This window comes from Tasmannia lanceolata, unplaced genomic scaffold (genome assembly GCF_043159265.1).
Source record: "Tasmannia lanceolata isolate RefF3 unplaced genomic scaffold, GAP_Taslan_0.1 ptg000020l, whole genome shotgun sequence".
Taxonomy (NCBI): Eukaryota; Viridiplantae; Streptophyta; class Magnoliopsida; order Canellales; family Winteraceae; genus Tasmannia; species Tasmannia lanceolata.
Genome location: NW_027518697.1, coordinates 15,481,794 through 15,506,510, shown reverse-complemented (window position 1 = coordinate 15,506,510; position 24,717 = coordinate 15,481,794). Strand labels below are relative to the sequence as shown.

At 39.5% G+C, this 24,717-nt stretch overlaps 1 protein-coding gene and 5 pseudogenes across 1 annotated transcript; all 6 read right to left on the bottom strand.

The window, feature by feature from the left end:
* Positions 1 to 1,502: 1,502 nt before the first annotated feature.
* On the bottom strand, positions 1,503 to 1,946 carry LOC143853810 (auxin-responsive protein SAUR64 pseudogene; annotated as a pseudogene).
* Positions 1,947 to 5,706: 3,760 nt separating this feature from the next.
* On the bottom strand, positions 5,707 to 6,171 carry LOC143853809 (auxin-responsive protein SAUR67 pseudogene; annotated as a pseudogene).
* A 3,666-nt stretch (positions 6,172 to 9,837) lies between these two features.
* LOC143854928 (auxin-responsive protein SAUR64 pseudogene) lies at positions 9,838 to 10,577 on the bottom strand (annotated as a pseudogene).
* A 4,178-nt stretch (positions 10,578 to 14,755) lies between these two features.
* LOC143855176 (auxin-responsive protein SAUR68 pseudogene) lies at positions 14,756 to 15,346 on the bottom strand (annotated as a pseudogene).
* A 1,652-nt stretch (positions 15,347 to 16,998) lies between these two features.
* On the bottom strand, positions 16,999 to 20,265 carry LOC143853808 (uncharacterized). The gene is made up of 2 exons (XM_077363534.1): positions 17,422 to 20,265; positions 16,999 to 17,256 (listed from the first exon to the last, which is right to left on the bottom strand). The coding sequence occupies exons 1-2, from the start codon at positions 20,263 to 20,265 to the stop codon at positions 16,999 to 17,001; spliced, it is 3,102 nt and encodes a 1,033-aa protein (XP_077219649.1).
* A 2,917-nt stretch (positions 20,266 to 23,182) lies between these two features.
* On the bottom strand, positions 23,183 to 23,614 carry LOC143853807 (auxin-responsive protein SAUR63 pseudogene; annotated as a pseudogene).
* Between the last annotated feature and the right edge of the window lie 1,103 nt (positions 23,615 to 24,717).

Sequence of the window (24,717 nt, the reverse complement as noted above, 5' to 3'; positions counted from 1 at the left end):
TTTAGACACACATCATTGGATCAGTGATACAACATGTTCCATGAGAACTCACATGGCATTGTGATAGGCCCATCGTCTGGAGAAGATTTTACCTGGAAATTGTGGTTCTCTTTGTTCCAAAATCTGTTTTCTAGCTTTCATTTTGAAAGCAATAGGAACATTGTTAGGAATAAGTTGAGGCAGAACATGACGATATATTTCTAACTCTTCTTTGGTCCACCTCTCATGTGTTTGTGCATGGGATCCACCATAACATGGACAAAACTGGTATAAATATGATGAACCCTCCCTTACCAATATATTTCTAACTATTGAAAGACTACCACTAATTTCTCAAACAAACAAAAAACATCTTTAGACAAAAATATATCTTTGGTCTACTTATATCATAATTGTGAACACATTACACCACAACTTAGAGAAAGCCAAACCTAATTCGATATGTATTCCATTACCAATATATTTCTTTACCTGAGCTGGCAGCACAAAGCTAGGTGACTTACAATCATGGATTTAAATTTCGACCGATTTTTTTTTTCAAATTTCAGTCATTTCGGCCGAAATTTTTACAAAATGACCAAATTTCGGCCGAAATCCAAACCGAAGTCTTTATTTTCGGATTTCAGTCCCAGCCGAAATTTAAAACAATGCTTACAATCAACTCAAAACAAGCTCATAGCCACAAACTTCCTGAATTGCTAGTTAGCTCAATTTCTTTTGGAAGTGACAACAACCTTTCTTTTCTCCACTATCAAATGAAAAAAACTTAATTGGGGCTGTTCAACATGGGTATAGATTGAAAGGTTAAGGAGCTTAGGAAAGCACCCAGGATTAGCAAAATGCAAAAACCAGATTGGGGTTGGGGAAGGCTTCTGATTTTCTTCCAATAAGAAATCTACTGGAGCTGCAGTGGCGGTAGGTTTAACCTTCTTGCCAGAGGTTTTTCTTGCTTTGATCTGCAATGCTTGGACTGAGAGAGGAGGGCTGTTCGTATAGAACAGCACCAACGATCGGCCATTACAAGCCTTTAAACACAGTATCTATCACATTTGCAAAACATCTGCATAATGTTCATAGCGCTTACTGCATAATGTTACCAATGTCCAGATCATTCAGTGTTTTCAAATGTCTATACGCTACATAGATATCCTTGGATCAACTGTTCTGTGATTTGCTACCTGCTTAGGTAAATTCATCATGAATAAACTCCTGGTTTGGCTCCCCTGCTTGTATAATATCTACCCCAATGGGGCTGTTATTGACCTGAAGAGAAATACCAAGCCTATCCAAGGATAAAATAACCCTGGCTTGCTATCCCCATGGTAAAAAGCACCTTCAACTCTATCTCATTATTACTATTCTCCCATGGAAAGACCAACAAGATGAAAATATCAATGACTTTCACACCCATAAATTTGTAAATGTAGTATAAGATTCCGTATTGAATAGAAAAATGTATGGATCATATACAAATGGAAAATTTGAAAGAGGCAATTGGCCCTTTAGAAGCCATGAACAAGCAATGGTTGGTTGGTCTGTCCATGTAGATATATGGAAGAAGCCGAACACCGGCGAGTGGCTATTGAGATGAGCAAAGCCTTCTCTACATCTTTAGACAAACGTCTCTGGATCAAAGACACAATGTAGTCCATGATGATCGCATCACATGGCAATGTGATAGGCCCATTGCCTGGTAATCCGAACTCATCTTCGGACATCTTAAACAGTTCTGTGAAGATGGGGCTATTTAGATACGCCAGGGGAAGTGCATAGCGTTTTCCATCAGCTGTGTAAACCGTAAAATGACCCTTCTCGGCTACTGGTCTGCTACCCGTGCTCGAGTCTATGGCACCATGAGTCCTCGGTAACGAGATTCTTCTCCTCCCTTTCGCAGCTACCTTCCTCCACTTCATTGCCATCTCCACAATTCTCTTAGTGTTGATCATGGTTTGATCTATGATCTAGAAAGAACAGTTCGAGCAAACAGAATTAGATTTAGTTCTTAGATGACTTTGAATTTGGTTGTGTTGAGTAGAAAGCCATTGAGGGGGTCAGTTATATACAGGCTAGGAAGGGTAGACAATAGACACTACATGTGAGTGTGGTTTTCCTTTTGTTGGGATGTAGGGGATGCAAAACCATGTGATGATCAGATAAGATGGAAGTTTTAGAGGTGGGTATGCTTTGATTTTGTTCAGTCATTGCCTCACCTTTGATGGAGGGCCCAGTTTGTAGTATCTGTCCCTTTCTTTTGCTAACCAATTTATCTACATGCTGGGTCCAATCAATCAATGCAGCTTCCAACAGAAATATTTTCTACCTGTGGTTTTACCTGAATATTCATTGTATAGTATTTGAGAGATTTTAAAAAGAATAATCACAATTCACAAGGACATTATAATATTGCTAATTAAAGCCCTTCTATTAATCAACATGAACTAGACTATCCAGTTAGTGTGCACATCCCAGAAGAGAATAGACAATCCCAATAATCATTCCTTAACTGCACTGCGGAGGATTTATTATTATTATTATTATTTTTTGACTCAATTTTGAGTTCAAAACCGATTCTTGGCAAAATGAGGCAGTTTTTTGCGTGTAGAATCGATTTTGGACAAAAATTGATTCTACATCCCAGTAATATGTGTATTTTTGCTGGGGTGTAAAATCGATTAACCCAACATTGATTCTACATCTGTGAACCAAATGAAAAATTCTGCCAAGAATTAGTTTTGCACTCAAACTCAATTCTCAAAATCCATAACAAACAGGGCCTACCAGATGATTTTATACTATTCAGTTTGCACCATCAAACCTTTCTGTTACTGTCAATTTGTTATCCACGATTGAATGGTTGGATTGTCTATTCTGGATGATTTCTGGGATATAATATTTTTATGGTTAGCCTCACCAGGTGCGCTCTATCGATATTGCTTATGTGGTCCGGTCCGACCACTATCAAATCGACCAGATGATTTTGATTTTCTTCCAAATATGGTCTAACTGAATGATTGTGAACTGTATTTAGCATATGCCCCCCATCATGGCTCAGCTCCTTTCTTCTCAACCCTTTGTTGTACCTAGTTGTGGTCCTATCATACCTTGGTCTTGCCTTACACGCCAACATTTCAATCCACACACATAAATAGCGCAATATTATCTTTCCGACTCTAATGAAAAGATTCCTAGCCACTCATCTTGTCTGCAACGACATCTATCGGCTGCGTATGGCTCATTCAGAGTTCCATCATCAAAAAGTTCTTCAATTATATGCTAATACCAAAAGAGACTAACATATTTCCATAAACTCACAACCAGGAAAAAATGAGAAACAAAATTTGAAATCATTTTTTTGGTAAGTGAAGATCTGGAATAAAATACAATCTTGTTGTTCCTTTTTTTTTTTTTTTAACCCGGAAAGATAACGACCCTGGGGCGGATCGGCAAATTTATATATTAAAAGTTGGGACCATACAAGAGGAGGGGAAACCTCCTAGCCATCAATATAGGAAGCCATAGCCCTAGAAAGAGAGAAAGGAGGAGGGGAAGCCTCTAACTCGACAAAATAGCAAGCAAAAGCCATAGGAAAAAGGCAACTTTCAATGTTTATAAGGGAGATTGCCCTTAGTTGATCTTGTTGTTCCTTATTTGCAGCTAAAATCAGTTTCTTGGATCCATTCTTAATTAAAAAAGCATGTTCAATTATTGTAAATTGACCATAGCCTGTATGTTGGTAGGCAATGTATGATGATGTGACTTCTCAACAAGTTCCAAACATGCTCACAATTCAATCACTCTTCTATGTTTCATACACAGAATTTGCACCCCAACGTAGAATAGCCATCCCATACTCCATGTGATGTTTCCTACACTGCCATTGTATTTCTGTGGTTTTTTTTTTTTTTTGTTCCCACTAGTCTATTATTTGCTTAAATTTACTATAGAAACATAGCTCAAATTTTAATAATTTTATCAAAGGGGCAGGTTGAGTCGAGCGCAGACTACCCGAATTGATAGTTTGCTTGAATCTCCACCTTACATGTGGCAGATGTCAGGTGGCTACAACAAGTCATAAGATACACAGTGTCGATGAGCAATAGCGAAGGAGAGCAGAGAATATTCGCACGGCCTAGCAGAGATGAAAATATAACTGTTCTTCTTTAATCAAGCTTAAGATTTGTACTGAATAAAAAGGAAAGAAGGAAAGAATCATATACAGATACAAAATATGAAAGAGGCAATGGTTTGGGGTCTTCAATTGCTCTGAACCAGTAATTGTTGGTTGGTTTGTCCTTGAGGGATTAAGGAAGAGTTTGAGCACCATCTAGTGATGAGCAAAGCCTTCTCGACATCTTTAGACACACATCTTTGGATTAGTGATACAACAAACCCCATAAGAATTGCATTACATGGTCATTGTGATAGACTCATCACCTGGAGAAGATTTTACTTGGAAATTATGGTTCTCTTTGTTCAAAAATCTGTTTTCTAATTTTCATTTTAAGAGCAGTAGGAACATTGTTTGGAATAAGTTGAGGCAGAGCATGACTATATAATTCTAACTCTTCTTTGGTCCACCACTCACGTGTTTGTGCATGGGATGTACCCTAACATAGACAAAACTGCTATCAATAAGATGCACCCTCCCTTTCCAATATAGTTCCAACTCTTTAAAGACTACCACTACCTTCTCACAAAAAAAGCACCCTAAGGCAAAAATCTATTTTCTTTGGTCCACTGAGCTCATATTTGTGTACAAATGACACCCCAACATAGACAAAGCCAAACCTCTTGTGATAAGCAACTCAAAACATGCTCATAGCCACAAACTCCCTGAATTGCTACTAAGCTCAATTTCTTCGGAAGAGACTATAACCTTTCTTTTCTCCATAATCAAATGAAAAAAAAAAAAAAAAAAAAAAAAAAAAAAAAAAAAAAACTTAATTCTGTCTGTTCAACATTGTTATAGGTTGAAAGGTTAGAAGCTTAGGAAAAAACCCAGTATTAGCAAAAATGCAAAAAACAGGATTGGGGTTAGGGAAAGCTTCTGAATTTCTTCAAATAAGAAATCTACTAGGGCTACAGTGGCAGGAGGTTTTAACCTTTTTGCCAGAGGTTTTTCTTACACTGATCTGCAATGCTTGGACTGGGAGAGGAGTGCCACAACGATCGGCCATTACAAGTCTTTAAACACAGCATCTATCACATTTGCAAAATATCTGCATAACGTGACAGCGCTTACTGCATTACGCTACCAATTAACGTTCATAGTGCTCACTGCATAACATTACCAACAGCCAGATCATTCAGTGTTTTAAAATGTTTATGCATTACATAGATATCCTTGGATAAGCTGTTCTGTGATTTGCTACCTGCTTAAATAATTTTATCTTGAATACACCCCTGGGATTGGCTATCCTGCTTGTATAATATACCCTACCCCAATGGGGCTGTGATCAACCTGAACAAAGGATAGCAAGCCTATTCTAGGATAAAATGAACCCTGGATTGCTGTCACCATGGTAAAAAGCCCGGTCAACTCTATCTCATTATTACTATTCGCCAATGGAAAAACTAACAAAGATGAAAAAAATCATTGGATTTACACAACCATAGATTTGAAAATGAAGTATAAGAGTCTGTAATTAATAGAAAAATGTATGGGTCATATACAGATGTAAGATTTGAAAGAGTCAGTTTGGCCCTTTAGAAGCCATGAACAAGCAACAGTTGGTTGTTCTGTCCCTGTAGGAGTAAGGAAGAAGCCGAACAAAGGCCAGTGGAAGCTAAACACCGGCCAGTGGCTATGGAGATGAGCAGAGCCTTCTCTACATCTTTAGACAAACGTCTCTGGATCAACGACACAATGTAGTCCATGATGATCGCGTCACATGGCAATGTGATAGGCCCATCTCCTGGTAATCCGAATTCATCTTCAGACATCTTTAACAGCTCTGTGAAGATGGGGCTGTTTAGATATGCCAAGGGAAGTGCAAAACGTTTTCCATCGGCTGTGTACTCCGCAAAATGACCCTTCTCAACTACTGGTCTGCTACTCGTGCTCAAATCTGTGCCGCCATTAGTTATCGGTAATAAGATTCTTCTCCATCCTATTGCAGCTACCTTCCTCCACTTCATTGCCATCTCCACAATTCTCTCAGTGTTGATCATGGTTTGATCTATGAGCTAGAGGGAACAGTTTGAGCAAATAGAACTAGATTTAGTTCTTGGATGACTTAGAATTTGATTGTGTTGAGTAGAAAGCCATGGAGCGGGTCGTTATACAGGCCATGAAGGGTAGACAATAGACACTACATGTGAATGTGGTTTTCCTTATGTTGGGTTGTAGGGGATGCAAAACCACGTGATAATTAGATAAGATGGAAGTTTTGGGACGTGGGTATGCTTTGATTTTATTCAGCCATTGCCTCACCTTTGGTGGAGGGCCCACTTTGTAATATATGTTCCTTTCTTTTAACTAGATGCTGGGTCCAACCAATCAATGCAGCATCCAACAGAAATATTTGCTGTTTTGTGTTGTTACCTAAATACTCCTCGTGTAATATTTGAGAGATTTCAAAAAGAATAATGACAGGAAATTAGAATATTATAAATCGAAGGCCCTTCTATTAATCAACATGAAATAGACTTTCAAGTTAGCGTGCACAACCATGGGATATGATATTTTCGTGGTTAGCCTCACAGGGTGGTGGTTAGCTCCGACGACTATATCTCAATCGAACATATCACTCATCGCATGTTCATAATTTTCTTCCAAATATGGTTTGAGCTGATTGATTATGAACTGTATTTAGCATATGCCCCCACCATGACTCATCTTCCCTTTCCTCTACCCTTCATTCTACCTAGTCGTGGTCCATCATATCTTGGTCTCGAGTTTCGACTTAAATGGAAACATTTCATTCAGTACATATAAAAAGCACAATATTTTCTCTCCTAGTCTTAACATCAAGATTCCTAGCCACCCATCTTGTCTACAATGACATCTACAGTTCGCGTATGGCGCATTTAGAGTTCATCATGTGTATATTATCCCCAAAATATAACAGATTAAAATTTTGGAAGCCTCACAACCAGAAAAAAAAGAAGAGGAAATGTGAAATCATTTGGGACAAATGAAGATTTGGAATGAAATACAATCTTGTTGTTCCTTATTTGCCGCTTAAACCATCTTGTTTTATCCATTCTTACATTAAAAAGCATGTTCATTTAATGTAAATTGTATAAGGCATGTATGTTCGGCCACATGTTTGTACAGATTTTGCACCCCAACGTAGAATAGCCAGCTCACCTTCCATGTGATGCTTCCTATACTGCCGATATATTTCTGAGGTTTAAGGTGTTTCAATACCCTATTATTTGCTTAAATATACCATAGAAGTATAGCTCGAATTTTGATAATTTTATCATGAGGTGTCTTCTCATGAGAAACATGGGTGGGACCACCGCAAAAGGAAGGCTGCTCTCTCATGCAACAGACCGTCTGCAAAATGCCTTCTGCGGTGGTCCCTAGCAAATCCCTTATTTAAATGTTTGACCAAGTTAGGCCCCATCTATGTTTTTCAAAATGAACGGTATGGCCCCCACCATAGGATGATCCAAACCCTCCATTTGATGGGCCACATCATATAAATAGGTTGCGCCCCAAAATATCACTTCCATAGGATGATCCTAGCCATCTGATCTAAAGACAAACTTCATATTATGGAAACCTTTATAGATTGGAGGGTTGCGATCATCCTATGGAAATGATTTTGGAGGCACAAACTATCTATGTTGTGACCCATCAAATGGACGGTGGATAATCCTATGGTGAAGACAGTACAATAACATTTTGAAAAATATGGGTGGGGCTTACAATTGGGCCTCAATGTTACTGTACGACCCACATCATAGGATGATCCAAACCATTCATTTGATGGGCCACAGTGTAAATAGGTTGTGCCCCTAAAATTATTTCGATAGGATGATCGCAACCCACCAATCTATAAATGTTTCCATAATATATATGAAGTTTCTCCTTAGATCGGAGGGCTAGGATCATCCTATGGAAATGATATTTTGGGGCGCAACCTATTTATGATATTTTGGCTCATCAAATGGATGGTTTGGATCATCCTATGATATGAGACATATAGTTCATTTTGGAAAATATGGGTAGGGCCTACTTTGTTCAAAGATTTGAACAAATTAATTATTGGGCCCACTAGCAGTTCATGTTGGAGAGGGAAAAAGATGTTTCTAGCAGGGTTGTACCCGACAACCGATAGAATGGGAGGATTCATCCATCTTCTAAATCTTAAAAGACTACCAATGTCTTGCGACTCTTGCCACGTACCAAAAAGCAACCTTAGATAAAAATCCAACTATCTCATATTTGTGCACTACTTACACCCTAAGAAAGATAAAGCCCTTAATTGATATGTCCTCGATTGCCCATATATTTGTTGGAGAAAATTGATGTAGTGGTTAAACAGAAATGAGAAGAAGATAAGAAGATGCTTAAGGTGCGTAAATGCTTTCCTTAAGACGATATTCGCCCCCACCAGTAGTGTGCAAAGGGGACTACGAACTCGCTTTCAAGATACAATGAAGCCCGGTTCTAAACCGATTGCTTGATGACGTTCTGCACTGAACGGAACCAAGCCTGAATAACCCTTGAATTTTTCAAGTACTTGACACCCAAGTGTTTGTTTCTTCAGAAAAACAAAACACTTGAAAAAGATTTCAAAACAGTAAAATCAAGATTTTGTAGGGGATAAAAGAGAGTGTAAGAGAGTGGTAGGGGATAAAAGAGTGTAAGAGGGTGAAATTGCTTTTGGAATTGCACTGAACGGAACCGAGCCTGAATCACCCGTGAATTTTTCAAGTACTTGACACCCAAGTGTCTATTTCTGCAGAAAAACAGAACACTTGAAAAAGATTTCTAAAACAGTAAAATCAAGACTTTGTAGAGGATAAATGAGAGTGTAAGAGTGAAATTGCTTCTGGAATTGACAGTTTGGGTATGCCAAAAAGGAATTCCGAATTTTGTTTTGTATAGGTGTTTTCTACTGTTTTTATAGTCTCTGATGACTCTTCAAGGTGCAGATGCAACTAGTCTCTGGTGAATTTTCTGTAAGAAATACACCCCTACAGTGCACCTTTCCATAATGGCTTCATTTCTGACTGGAAAGATTTAAGGCTCCATCAAATCTGGAAAGGTGCAGATGCAACTATGAGCCCACGCCGCGCGCATAAGCACCGTCCCGCGGGTCCACCCATTGGCTATAATCCATTGTGCATTAAAGCAAAGAAAAGAAGTGGGAAAAGCTATATAAACCACTCTCATACTTTTTTTCAAAGCAATACGGGAGTATCTTTTCTTCACAAAACTACACTCTTTTGTAAAAAGCAACTTTTTCCAAAGAGAAGTTTTTCTTTTCAGAAACATCTTTAGAAAACTTTTTCAAAACTCTATGTTGACTCAAAATTCATGATTTTAAAAATCAAAATCCAACAATATTTCTTTATTCTGCCTGAGCTGTCTACACATATTGGTGGCTTTCAACCAGCTCAAAACATTCTCACAGCTCAACCTCTTCTTTAGTCCACAAAAATCACATTTGTGCTGTTGTGCATCGCTTCCACCCCACATAGACGAAGATCCACCTTATTTGATGTCTCCTCCCTTAGCAATCTATTTAAAAAATCTCTTTAAAATCAAGAGATCCATAGAATCCTAATGATTTCCTGATGATACTTTCAGTCGTTTAATCAAACAATTAAGAAGGTTTAAGTGATTGCACCAGGCAAACATCTGAACTCAAAACCACATTGAAAAATAAGTAAACAGTGTTTCATCATTTCATAAGACATGTCAAACTGATTAGGACACAAACTCTCTTAATTGGTATTCTGTCTCAATTTCTATCGAAGTGACTACAAAACTGTATGGATCATATACAGAGGGAAGATTTGTAGAAGCAATTGGTACTTTAAAATCCATGAACAAGCAATGGTTGGTTGGTCTGTCCGTGTTGTAGCAAGGAAGAAGCCAAACACCGGCCAATGGCTATTGAGATGAGCAGAGCCTTCTCTACATCTTTAGACAATTGTCTCTGGATCAAAGACACAATGTAGTCCATGATGTTCACGTCGCATGGCAATGTGATAGGCCCATTGCCAGGTAATCCAAACTCATCTTCGGACATCTTTAACAGCTCTGTGAAGATGGGGCTGTTTAGATATGCCAAGGGAAGTGCAAAACGTTTTCCATCTGCTGTGTACACCGTAAAATGACCCTTCTCGGCTACTGATCTGCCACTTTTCCTTGAACCTGTGGCGCTATTAGTTCTATGTAATGAGATTCTTTTCCTCCCTTTGGCAGCAACCTTCCTCCACTTCATTGCCATCTCCACAATTCTCTTAGTGTTGATCATGGTTTGATCTATGAACAAGAGGTAACAATTTGAGCAAAAAGAACTAGATCTAGTTCTTGGATGACTTAGAATTTGGTTGTGTTGTGTAGAAAGCCATGGAGGAGGGTCAGTTATATACAAACTAGGAAGGGTAGACAATAGACACTACATGTGAGTGTAGTTTTCCTTATGTTGGGTTGTAGGGAATGCAAAACCATGTGATGGTCAGATAAGATGGATGTTTTGGGAGGTGGGTATGCTTTGATTTTGTTCAGTCATTGTCTCACATTTAGTAGAGGGCCCTGTTTGTTATATCTGCCATTCTTTTTACTAACCAAGATCAATGCAGCTTCCAACAGAAATATTTGTTATCTGTGTTGTTACCTGAATATTCCTTGTTTAGTATTTTAGAGATTTCAAAAAGAATAATCACAAGGAAATTAGAATATTGAAAATTGAAAGCCCTTCTTTTAATCAACATGAACTACACTATCCAGTGAGTGTGCACATCCATGAAGAGTAGATAACTCAAACATCATTCTTTTTCTGCACTGTTAAGGCCCTTTTTTTTTTAAAAAAAAATAAAAAATTAGTGAATCGATTCTGAGTCCAAAACCGATTCTCGGCAAAATGAGGTGTTTTTTCGGTGTGTAGAATTAATTTTGGAGTCAAGTTGATTCTACTTCCTAGTAATATGTATTTTTGCTGGGATGTAGAATCGATTTGAGTCAAAAATTGATTCTACAGTTGCGAGCTAAATGTCCAATTTTTCGAAGAATCGGTTTCAGACTCAAAAATTGATTCTCAAAATCCAAAACAACCAGGGCCCAAGTGTCCAACCCATAGTTGCCAGAATGGGAAGCGAGTGTGAAAAGTGATGTGGAAAGAGCAGGGTTTAGAAAAGAGAAAATGTGGGAAGCGAAAAGCTTTAAAAAATTAGTGAGAAAATGTCTGGGAGTGTCATTGAAAGTCAACATGAAGCATGTAATAAAGCTTCATTGGAAGCGGACTAGAAGTATAGAGAAAGCATACAATAGTAGTAGGTTAGGGAGGAAGAGTTAAAATATTAAAAGAAGACTCCGCAACTTATTAGAATTAGAAGTTTTAGGAATTTATAGTTTCACATAAGTTTCATTATTTTAATGCACTTTTTTTTAAAAAAAAATGCTCCTTTGGTTTTATCAAAAAGAGAAAATATTCTTTTAGGAAGAAATAATCACCTAACTAAGAAGCGTACTCATAGGAAGCGTGATTCACCTAAATTTGGAAGGCAAGAAGAACATAGCTTCTGAAGCGAGCTTTCCATCCAATTAGAAAGTTTTTGGTAAGTTTGGTCTTTGGCCAATACTATTAAGTTTAGACCCTCACATTTCTATTATGGATCTCAATTTTGTTGTGGTCCTATCATTCCTTGGTCTTGATTTACATGCCAACATTGCAATCCACACATAGATAGAAGAATTTTATCCTCCCAACACTAACAACAAGATTCCTAGCCACGCATCTTGTCCCCAACGACATCTACCAGTCGTGTATGGCGCATTTAGAGTTCCATCATCAAAACATTCATCAAGTTATACTACCCCCAAACTCTAAAGCCATGTTTGGCAACCATGAATTTTTTTTCATGGAAAATTAGCTTACGAGTGTCAAGAGAGGGGAAGGAATTGTGCGAGATGGAGAGAAAAACTTTCAACATTGCAATCCACGCATAAATTAGCTCCTCTCAACTCTCCCTCTCCCACCCTCCTTGGCCCTCTCTCCCACCATTTGATAAACAAGGATTTCATGAAAAAAAACTTTCATGGCTGCCAAACATGGCCGAAAAAATTCAAAAGAGATAGAGAAAATTTGAAACCATTTGTGTTAAGTGACGATCCGGAATAAAATGGTATCTTGCCGTTCCTTATTTGCATCTATAATAACCTCTCGGATCCATTATTACTTACAAAAGAAGGTTCGTGTGGTGCAAATTGGCAGAAGCCTGTATGTTGGTAAGCAAATATATGATGTATAGCATAGCCAGCCCACACTCCTTGTGATGGTTCACTAGCCAATTACTTGCTTAAATATACTGTTGGGACTCGTGTAGAACTCACCCTTAAAAGCTAGCCGTTAAATGGAGGGTGCCCATGCCCTTCCAAGTCTATCCACATCAATTTTAGTTTTTCGGCGTTGGATCTTTGCTTTCCCATGGAACCCCCAACAATCTCCCCCTCCACACTACGAGCATCCCCGAGGGATTTTTTCCATCCTCGAGGGTACACCAGGGGTTACCACACCCTGGCTCTGATGCCACTTGTTTGGACCGAGATAGAACTCACCCTTAAATGCTAGCCGTTAAGGGGAGGGAACCCAAGCCCTTATAAGCCCATCCACATCTCTTTCACTTTACTGATGTGGGATCTTTGCTTTCACGTGGAACCCCCGACATAGTATTATAGGGATATGGCTCGAATTTTAATCCTTTTACAAAAGTGGGTATGTTGAATGGTCCAGAGACTAGAGACTATAGGAATTGGTAGATTGCCTGAATACACATGCGCACACACGCGCGCACACAGTACATGTGGCATATTTTAGGTGGCCAAAACTTGTCATACGAGGTGCCCAATGTCGATGAGCATTAGTGCAGAAGCACAGTGAATCTCACCGTTGAAGATCGTTTGGGTTGAAGATCCGTATGCGCAAAAAGGAGATTGAAGATATATAGTAAGGGCACACATCTCCTGATTGAAACTCAATGTTCTCTCGGATCAGCGTGGAATCTCAGACCGCCTTAGATGATTTTCCTCTGATTTGAGGTTGTAAACTCCTATTAGTGTCATACATAACAATATCGTAGAGAGATTTTTCTTCTCCGTCATGACCTATCTTTTATGTCCTTTAATTCTAGGATAAGGGTCAAGATCAAGGCTTCTCGTCTCCAACAATCACACACCCACCTAAGATAGCTACCCTCTCGTACTAGGCAGGATATTTGTCAACCACCTAATGAGTCACTCACACCCACACCAAGCTGACTCGTCAACTGACGTGGCAAACTCATACTCTCCCAAAGTCCTCAATGCACATGACATGTATATAATAAAGTCACCCATTTAGAAATTAGTTTTTAATCAAAAATAATAAATATAAATATGATTTTGGAAATTAGTGCATGTGGGTGTGTGCAATGTGTATGGGGTTCGTCATGTGATAATCTGTTGGATTTATTAATCCAAACTAAGTTTCAAATATTAAAGATTGGGCTGAGGCTTTAAGGTGGCTTTTCATATTCCTTGGTACTCCAAGAGTCATTTACAAAAGGACAAAAGAGAGGGCTTTTCTTGGTGACTCTTTGTATTCCATTAATGGTGACTCTTGGGTTTTCTCATTTTAGTTGACTGCCTTTAGTTTTCTCATTAAGGGTGATTCCAGAAGATGAAGAGACTCCTGGCTAGCTTCTAAATTAGAGAAGAAAAGTACAACTTTTCTATTTGGAAGAAAAGAGAGAAGGAAAAGGTTTTACACCATTGTTGTGGTGTGTGAAAGGAAAGCCAACCAAGGGTGTGTCCCATATTTTGGATTGAGATTTAGATCTACACAAGAAGCCTCAAATTGTTTTGTAAAACCCAATTTGCTTAACTAGAGAGACTCAAAGCTTTGCCTTCAAAGTGTTTGGTAGGTACACACCAACACTTAGTTGCTGTTCCTGGAGACGGTTCGGTCGTCAGATCCTTGCACCGGAATAGGGCCGAATAACGTCTTAAGCGAAGCGTTCTTGGACGTACAACAACTCTACAGTTATTGAGGATTATCTATTCACTGTTTGGTATTTTCATCTTTTCTCTAAATTCTTATTCTTGCGGTTGTTCATTTTGTAATTTTTCCTATTTGCACCAACATAATCTTCACCAGTGACCACTGTCGAATCACCACGGATCTCAGATAGAGAATTGAAGGACACATGATCCAACAACAACTGTGACAATTCCAAATTCAGATCAATTGATCAAATAGTGAGGATTGCAGAGTTGGTGAGAAATTAGGGCAGAGTACCCTACCACATTCGAACTACTCCCTTCATTTTTTTCCCTTTATCAAATATAAGTTAAATTTTACTAGGCATTTGTACAATATACTGACGAAGATAGAAGGAAAGTGGGCGAGATACATTTATTGTCTTTTTCTCAATTTGACATGTTGTCACAACTGTGACAATATATGTGTTGCCCATTCTCTTGACAAATCAATTTTAAGGCGTAGCCGTCAGCTTCTTAGAATCTTGAGAGCTTTGGATTCCTAATGATATTTTTCAGCCATTTAATAAAAAATTTGAATAAAAATATACATAGTGTAAGACTTTGTATTGAATAAAAAATGTATGGATCATATACAAATGAAAATTTTGAAAGATGTGGGCCCTTTAAAAGCCATGAACAACAAGTAAATGTTGGTTGATCTGTCCTTGAGGAAGTAAGAAAGATATTGAGCAGCGGCTGGTAGCCATGGAGGTGAGCAGAGCCTTCTCTACATCTTTAGACAAACGTCTTTGCACCAACAACAAAATGTAGTCCATAAATATCGCTTCACAAGGCAACATAATTGGCCCATTTCTTGGTTATCCGAACTCCTCTTCGGAAATTTTGAACAGCTCTGTGAAGATGGGGCCGTCTAAATATGCCAATGGAAGCACAAATCGTCTTCCATCTGCAGTGTACACCACGAAATGACCCTTTTCGACTGATGGTTTGCCACCCATGCTTGAACCCGTGGTGCTGTTAGCTCTTGGTAGTGAGATTCTTTTCCTCCCTATGGCAGCTGCCTTCCTCCACTTCATTGCCATCCCCACAACTCTCTTAGTATTGATCATGGTTTAATCTATGGGGTATAGATAACAGTCTTGAGTAGTAAGGAAAAGATTTAGTTCTTGGATGAATAAAGGTGTGGTTGAGTTGAGTACAAAACAATGGAGCGGGGGTCAGTTATATACAAGCAAGGAAGGTAGACAGTAGACACTACATGTGGGTGTAGTTTCCTTATGTTGGGTTGATGGGGGTGCAAAACCATGTGATGATGAGATAAGATACAAGTTTTGGGAGGTGGGCATGTTTTGAATTTGTTCATGGCCTCATCATAAAAGCAGGGCCAGTTTGCAATTCTTGTCCCTATATTTTTGGTAGACTATTTAACAACATATTCAGGGTCAGTTTGCGATACCTGTCCCAATATTTTTTGTAGACTATTTAAAAACATATTGGGTCCAATCAATATTGCTTCCAAAGAATGGCTTAGAATATAAGACCAACGATAGTTGCTTTGGGTCTTCAGCACCACTTGTTCTCAGGATGCTCGGCAAACATCATCATTAGTGATTGGAACACAATTTTGGAGAGGTGGCACTGTTATTCTTAACATTACTTTAATGATCCCATTGGATCTTGGGCATTGAAAACAAAGAAAAATTTCAATTTAAGCGAGATGGGTTTGTAGTACCTTGTGCCATGGCTTGTCCTTGTATGTAATCCAACGATCCTTGTAGCTTTTCCGACCACGGCAAAGGCCCAGAAACGCCCCTTTGCTCCTCTCTTCCTTTGCACACTACTTGGTTTATGGGAAATCTTTCTTTGAGCAAACACTCTCAATCTCTTTTTGCTCTCAAGTTTCGTAGCTTGTAGAAAGAGGGATCGAGGGTCTTTTTATAGGCAAAAAGCTCTCATAGAACTTTCCTAATGTGCCCAATTCATTTGGCAATTACACCCAAAGTAGAAACTGTAATTTGGGGTAACTTTCCTTCTCCAAACGTGTCTAAACAATAATAAGAAAGATTACTTAATATGCAAAGCCACACTAATATTAGCATCTTTAAAATATAGAAACCATGTTCTTGATTGCCTAACCAAGGAAAACCTTAAAGTTTGGAAAGTCCAAACTATAGAAAACTAAAGTGGTAGCTAGATGGAAACCCCTTCAACAAATGTCATCAAACTCAATGTTGACGGTTGCTACCTTGCAACCCAGACAAGGAGTTAATGGTTAGGAATTCATCGAGCAACATTATCTACGGGCTCAATTAGCATCAAAGATTCTACAAAAGCACAGACCAAGCCGAAGTTTGTGCTTTTTACCACGGATTGACCATTTTCATCAGCCAAATGATAGAAAGCGATTCCTCTTTACTATTTGGTGGGCCACAGGGAATTGCGACGGCATGTGGAGACTAGCTAATCTCATGGATGACTTTAAAGATCAGCATCTGTATGGTGTCTTCTATTTTTCTTTCATTCCTAGAAGCGCCAATGATTTGGATGATTGTCTGATATGAACTTTGTTTAGAGATCTGAAGCTCACACCCAAAACAGAGTATCGGAAAAGAGAAATGGAGAGAAGAGAGTAAAGAAAAAGGGAGAAGAAGAAGTCAGAGAGAGAATATTGTTTTTCATCATCTGCCCTCATTGGCTGTGATCCCACCTTTAAAAGGGCTGTCACAAATCGATCAAGTACAGGTGGCTATTTCTTATAACAACTACAATCCTTCTCTTTTCATATGTAAAGACAAAAGATGGAAAATTAACTAACTAAGACTGGACTAATCTTAATTACGCATGTAATCCTTCAACCACTTGGGTTTATTCGTAATCCTCCTTTCTCTCACTGGTTGCCCCTGTTTCTGCTGACTTTCCTCATTCACTTTCCCTTCCTGTGCACGCGCTTCATTTCCCTCTTGTGTATGTGTGCTATCATTGCCCACCCCTTGAAATGGAACCTTGTCCTCAAGGTTTAGGTGGGGATATTCCTTCTGTAGGTCGGAAACATTTTCCCAAGAGGTATCCGCTGGTAGCAATCCATTCCACTGAATCAGAACCGGTTCATTTGGTTATAGAAACTGGTTCATTTTGTGTCTGAATTTAAATAGCTCTGACCAAAACTTGCTGATGAAAATATGGTCCCGATCGTAGACAATGGATTTTGGCATGCTATGAAGTTTAACTATCATCTCCGTGAAGAGTTTTGCTACCTTGACAACATTGAAACTGGTTGGTAAGGTGCCCAAGTGAGCAGATTTTGAGAGGCGGTCCATTACAACGAAAATGGTTGTGTATCCATTAGAAGGCGGAAGACCTGTTATGAAATCCATAGCAAAAGCTTCCCAGATGTTTTTTGGGATGGGTAAGGGTTCCAGTAATCCCAGGGAAGGCGTGGCACAATATTTGGTATGTTGGCAGATAAGACATGCTTGCACAAACTGTTTGATGTCATCTCTCATTTTGTTCCCAGTAGAAACTTGTAGAAATTCGCTTGTGTGTCGCAAGACCCCTGTGTGTCCTCCCGGAGGGGTATTATGAAACTCAAAGATGATTTTGGATCGTAATGGCGAATGGGAAGTGATGAATAATCGTTGATTATGAAAAAGAAGGCCATTCCGTCTTGTGAATTCAGGGGGAGCAATACCTCTGCTGATGATGTCATGAATTTCCCTCAATTGAGGATCACTGATATTCTCTTGCTGTAGTTGAGGTGTGATATCAGAAATTGGGCTTGAAACTGTGAATTGCATTTGACAAGGAAGGATGCATGTGATATCGGAGGAAGGTTCTTGTGAAAAATTGGGCAAAGTCAACACAAGAAGTTTCGTCATTAAATCCTTTATGTTATCAAAAGCAAACTGAGCTTCCGAAGACCAACTGAATGCGTCTTTCTTGAGAAGGTTGGTGAGAGGAGCAGCAAGCGTAGCAGAATGGTGGACGAACCTCCTGTAATAACCAGTAAGCCCTAGGAAACCCCGTAATTGTTTCAAATTCGTGGGATGTGGCCAAGTTTGCATTGCCTGAATTTTATCGGGATCAGGTTGAACGCCCTCGCCCGAAACCAAATGACCCAGATATTCAATTTGAGGTTGGCAGAAAACCATAGCACCATGTAACTCATCCATTAATTCATCAATGGGGGGAATGAGGAATGGATCCTTGATTGTAATGGAATTTAGGGCCCTGTAATCCACACAAAAGCACCATGTGTTGTCCTTCTTTGTTACGAAAAGAACAGGGGAAGAATAAGGGCTATGGCTGGGGACAATGATCCCATTGTTGAGCATTTCCTGAACCAATTTTGCAATTTCATTCATCTGGAAATGAGGATAGTGATAAGGTTGAACGTTCACCGGAGTCGACCCAGGTAGTAAGTGAATTTGATGGTCGCTGTCTCGCTGTGGTGGCAGTCCTTTTGGTTCTTGAAATAGTTTGGAGAAATGATGCAAAACATTAGGAATTGGCAGCGGTAAGTCAGCCGGAATGTAGTTATTGCCACCGTCTATCAGAGATGGTTGGTTTGTGTGGTGATCCATACAAATTAATTGAAAACAAGTAGCTATGGAATCTGTTTTGGAAAGACATTTCAAATGGGAGGCCTGTAAAGGACATGGATTTAATTCCGATGTGCCCACAATCTTCACTGGTTTTCCTGGCCAGGTAAAGTCCATGGCGGAAAGCTTATAGTCGGCGAGGATTGGTCCTAACTCCTCTAACCATTGAACTCCTAATACAATATCTGCCCCCTTAATGGGTAATACAAAAGGTTGTAATGAGAAGTCATGGTTCGGAATTGAAATATGGGCATTAGAACAGAGGTGTGTGCAAAGAAGAGAATCACCATTGCCAATAAGAACTTTGAAAGGGGTTGTGGGCATAATGGGCCAATGGAGTGATTGAGCAACCTTCTCCTGAACGAAGTTGTGTGTGGAACCACGATCGATTAAAATGTGGAGAGAGGTATGAGTACTCACGCCTATGACGCGAATAGTTCGAGGATTCAGCTGTCCAACCATAGCATGAAAACAAATTTCGGCTGAGTTGTCGTTGGCAAGCGCATCCGTAGAGACTAACTGGTCATCCATCGGGTCCTCCTCTAGCATATACAAATGATATAATCTCCGTCGACAATCATGACCCGGAGTGTACCGATCATCACAAAAATAGCATAATCCTTTCTCTAGTTTCTGTTTCATGTCCTCCTTTGATAACTGCCTTGTTCGAATGGGTAGTTGTCTCAAGGGTGGTGCGGGAAGGGCGAGAGGTTTAACAGAGGGAATAGGTGGTAAATGTAAGAGACCTTGGCCCCCAACTAGATTGATCCACCCAGGTTTCCATGATTTTCGTAGGTCAGCAAATTTTTGTTCGTAAATTCGAGCGAAGGAAATCGTTTGTAACAAAGAGGTAGGTTGTAAGACTTGGAGTTCTCTTCTCAGCTCGAGTTTCAAACCGGAAATAAAGAAACTCACAAGAAATGATTCAGGGAGACCACTAACCGTGTTAGAAAGATCTTCAAAACGGCTTTGATATTCTTCAACAGAGGTTTTTTGATGAATCTTCGCCAAGGCTCCTTTAGGGTTTTGGGATAGAGATGGTCCAAAACGGAGACAAATTGCATCCAAGAAGCCCTTCCATGAATGAATGAGGTTGTTAGAGCGCGCCCATTGAAACCAAGCAAGGGCCGGTCCTTCCAGATGAAAGGAAGTGATGGCCACACGCTGATCCTCTGGTGTCCCGTAATAGTAAAAAAACTGTGTGATTTTGAAAATCCACCCAACGGGATCGGTGCCGTCAAATTTCGGAACATCCATCCGAATAAATTTGGTAAAGTTTGTCTGATTTGGAACGGTTTCCTCCGATGAGTTACCTGAAGAAGTCTCCTCACTGGTTGGACGATGAAGCAGGGTTGCCGGTGATTGGAACTGAAGTTGTTTGAGCATAGCAACCAGTTCGCCATGTTGTTGCGATTGGAGGAGTCGGAACTCGTTGATTTGTTGCTGGTATTGTTGGAAGTGGTCGTCGATCTTCGCTTGAGACGGCGTATTGTCGGCCATTGATGCAAACGAAGGTTCGAACTCTCAATGAAAGCTAGGGGTGGACATGGTTCCGGTTCGAACCGAGGAACCGAACCGAACCGGCACATATGGTTCGGTTCGGTTCGGTTCCATAGTTATATGGTTCGGTTCTGGTTCTAATAACCTGGAACCGATGGAAATTCGGTTCGGTTCTGGGTTTGGATCCCGGAACCGAGAACCGAACCAAGAACCGACCCACCTTAAAACCCTTAGTCAGGAAAACAAGTTTTTTAATCTCAGCACTTGCCCAAATATTTTTAATCTCACCAAACAAGCCTTAATATTTTAATGGCAGGAAAGAAGATGTGGGAATCCTTTTTGTTTTTAATATTAACTTGAAAGTTTTTGTAAGTGTAAGAAGAAAGTGAAAGGCTTTTAAAAATAGTAAAATATTATGAGAGTAGTTTGTATAACGCCCCCACAAAGTCATATTCATCATTTCATTAGAGACTTTTGTGCTCTGCTTTTCCCATAATGATGATGACAAGCTGGAAACAAAAAATTATTCTATCTCAAGAAAAGAAAACCAAACATTCAAACAACTATTGTGAAGAAATTCCGTTGATTTGATGAAGATCGGGTAAACCCAGAACCGAACCGAACCGAACCGATTATATATGGTTCTGGTTCGGTTCGGTTCCAAACTTATATGGTTCTGGTTCGGTTCCAATTTCAGGGAACCGATTATATATGGTTCGGTTCTGGGTATACCCCAAAACCGAACCGAACCGAACCATGTCCACCCCTAATGAAAGCACCAATGATATGAACTTTGTTTAGAGATCTGAAGCTCACACCCAAAACAGAGTATCGGAAAAGAGAAATGGAGAGAAGAGAGTAAAGAAAAAGGGAGAAGAAGAAGTCAGAGAGAGAATATTGTTTTTCATCATCTGCCCTCATTGGCTGTGATCCCACCTTTAAAAGGGCTGTCACAAATCGATCAAGTACAGGTGGCTATTTCTTATAACAACTACAATCCTTCTCTTTTCATATGTAAAGACAAAAGATGGAAAATTAACTAACTAAGACTGGACTAATCTTAATTACGCATGTAATCCTTCAACCACTTGGGTTTATTCGTAATCCTCCTTTCTCTCACTGGTTGCCCCTGTTTCTGCTGACTTTCCTCATTCACTTTCCCTTCCTGTGCACGCGCTTCATTTCCCTCTTGTGTATGTGTGCTATCATTGTCTGACCAAATCAGGAGCATCTAGAGCCCCACTTTATATGGGGCGATGTACTTTTGTATGGTTCTTAGGAAGGAAATTCATGGCCTTTAATTATCTTGGCAAAGCGGGAATCATAGGGGTGTTTAGAGATAAGTTTTTGGATGGCATTAGTTATGTGATCGGCGATAGCTTCATTTCTTTTGTTCATATGTTCCTAGGAGTGCCAATGATCTAGCGGATCGACTAGCTAAATCTGGGGTATTGACGGACTCTGGTTATTCCGGGTACTCAATTCCCATTTATGTGAATGGGCATTGGGGAAAGCCGGCTACATCCTGTGGTACGGCAATATCGGGGTGTATATCCCACTACCCATCATGTATTTCACTCTTGAACAAAGCATACTGAAGATTTTTTTTTGACATTTTCCTTATTTAATTCCGCCCAATGTCATTTTCATCCCTGATTCCAATAATTTTGTTTGAAGCAAATGCCAAGATCAGGCATAATTGAAATAGGATGCCAATTCGAGCACCTGATTCTGGCAATCCAAATGCACCCCAATTAAAAAGTTTGTCACCGTTCTTCCATGTCTACTTCTTTCATAGAAGTTGGTCCCTTTCTGGTATACCCCTTATTTAACTTGGTATCAGAGCCTGTCCGATTTTCTTTTGCAGGATATGTTCCTCTAAGACCTTAGAGTGTCAAAGGAAATCCTTGAGATTGCCAGGGAAGATAAAAAAGAGAAGGCCAAGATAACCTATTATGATATTTTCAAACCTTTATCAAATGGTTGGGATCTCCATAAAGCGTGAGCTTAGGCTACATTTGCATTGCCAAAATCAGGAATCGGAGTCGGAATCGGTATCCTATTATGATGCCTATCATCCCCCCTCCCCCAACCCCCACGCCTTATTCCGTGGTTTTTTTTAACCAAATACCGGAATTGGGCTAGGATGCCAATTCCAGCTCCTAATTCTGGCAATCTAAACGCACCCAAATTAAGAGTTTTCCTAAGAATTGTAGCTACTGATATTTTCAACCCACGGAACTTAGATCAATAGTGTCACTTGGTGGTGGGCCATCGACTAAACGGTTCTGATCACTTTAAATGATGGGCTACACCCAACAATATCCCAGTAGCACAACTCCTATCAGTAATTCTAATGCCAAAATTTTTGACTTGTTTAACCGAGAGATGAGGGGAACATGGAGAATAACCAAATATCATCTTTATTGTTAAATAGCATGGAAAATCTCCTTACCAAAAAAAAACTAGTATAATCTCCTTTTTGGTGCACTTTGTACTCTGCAAGTATGCATCATCACTTGGAACACTTACATTTTTTTCCAGATTAGATCTAAGCCATTGATCATGATCTTGGTCGATCGATGTTGTTGAATGGTGATATATATATATATATATATATATATATATATATATATATATATATATATATATATATATATATATCCTGAGCTGCTATATGATTTAGCCAATAAGATCGCACTCAACTGTGTTCCAACAGATAGAACATGGATGATAAATGGTTATTAAATTTTGGTAAGATAGAATGGATTATCTCCAAGGAAGCCCAACAAAGATAAAATATATATAACCAAATTTGCTCTCAATCATAAATTTGTCTAGTGTAAGATTTTGTATTAAATAACAATTGTAAGGATCATATACAAATATAAAATTAGAAAGCGAATGCTTTTGCCATTCAGAAGCCATGGACAAGTAATTGTTGGTTGGTTTCTCCTTGAGGGATCAAGGAAGATGTTGAACACGGGCCAGTGGCTATGGAGATGAGCAAAGCCTTCTCGACATCTCTAGACACATGACTCTGGACCAAAATTACAACATACTCCATGAAGCGCGCATCACATGGCAATGTGATAGGCCCATCACTTGGTAATCCGAACTCGTCTTCAGTCATTTTAAACAACTCATTGAAAATGGGGCTGTTGAGATATGTCAAGGGAACCACAAAACGTTTTCCATCTGTGGTGTACAAACTGAAATGGCCCTTCTTTACTACTGGTTTGCTACTTGTGCTCGAATTCATGGCCACACTAGTTCTTGGGAGTGAGAGTCTTCTTCTTCCTATGTTAGCTCTCTTCTGCCATTTCCTTGCCAACTCATTAGTGTTCATGTTTTAAACTACGGGCTGAAATGAAAGATTTGAGCAACAAACAAAAGATTTCTCTTTTTCTTGGATCACCAGATATGTGGTGGTGTTGAGTAGAAAGATATGATGGGTGTCAATTTTATATAGGCAAGGGTAGACAATAGTAGACACTATATGTGAGTGTAGCTTCCCTTGTGTTGGGCTTTAGTGGATGCAAAAATATGTAATGATGAGATAAGAGGGGAGTTTTGGTCCTCTTGGGAGGTGGGCTTGTTTCAGTTTTGGTCAGCTGTCGCATCATCATCAAGGAAGGTCCCAGTTTGTAATACATCTCTCTCTCATACTACCACATACCACATGGAAAAACTTTTTGTCAACAGTATATTTTGTTGGTAGAAAATGTCCACCACATTAGTGATACATGAAGTTTTGGTGAAGATTTTTGCTGTATTTTTGTTCTAGTGGGTGGGCCGAATAGTTCATAGGCCCATCAAGCCCAAGCCCAGTGTCGAATAGTTCGATTGGGTTGGGCTTTGATTCGAACACAACGGTCGGCCCAGCGGGCCCAGTGCTCCAACGGTCAGTGGGTGCGATCCATTGGGTTGTGTCCCTTCCCCAACGGTCAAGGATCTAAGGGGTGCGATCTGTACCATAGATGGATCATCTAACGGTTAGATGGGAGGACGGTAATTTAAATATCCCAACAGTCTCTCTAGGATTGATCTGGTTCGTTGAATCGCATATGGGCGCGATCTAACGGCCAGAATTCAAACCGATCTGGAAAGACTTTATACAGGGGTGCTTTTCACACTGAAAAGTCACCAGAGGCTCTATAAAAGTTGCAGAATCCAGCCATTTCAAGATAGAATCGAATTTACCCATTTCTGGAAAAATTCTTAAGGCTTCCAGTGCATTATACTCTCTTTCTTGCTCCCACCAAAATTCGTTTTACTAAACTATTTTCTTATTGTTTATCTAATTACTGTTATACTGCAGTAACAGAAATTAGACTGATTCTCTCAGGCTTGTAAGATTCTAAGGGCATTTCGGATTTGACTCCGCTTGTGCATAGCGTCGTCAAATTAGTAGGACATTCCTACTGGCTTCATTGTATCTTGGAGGCAGTT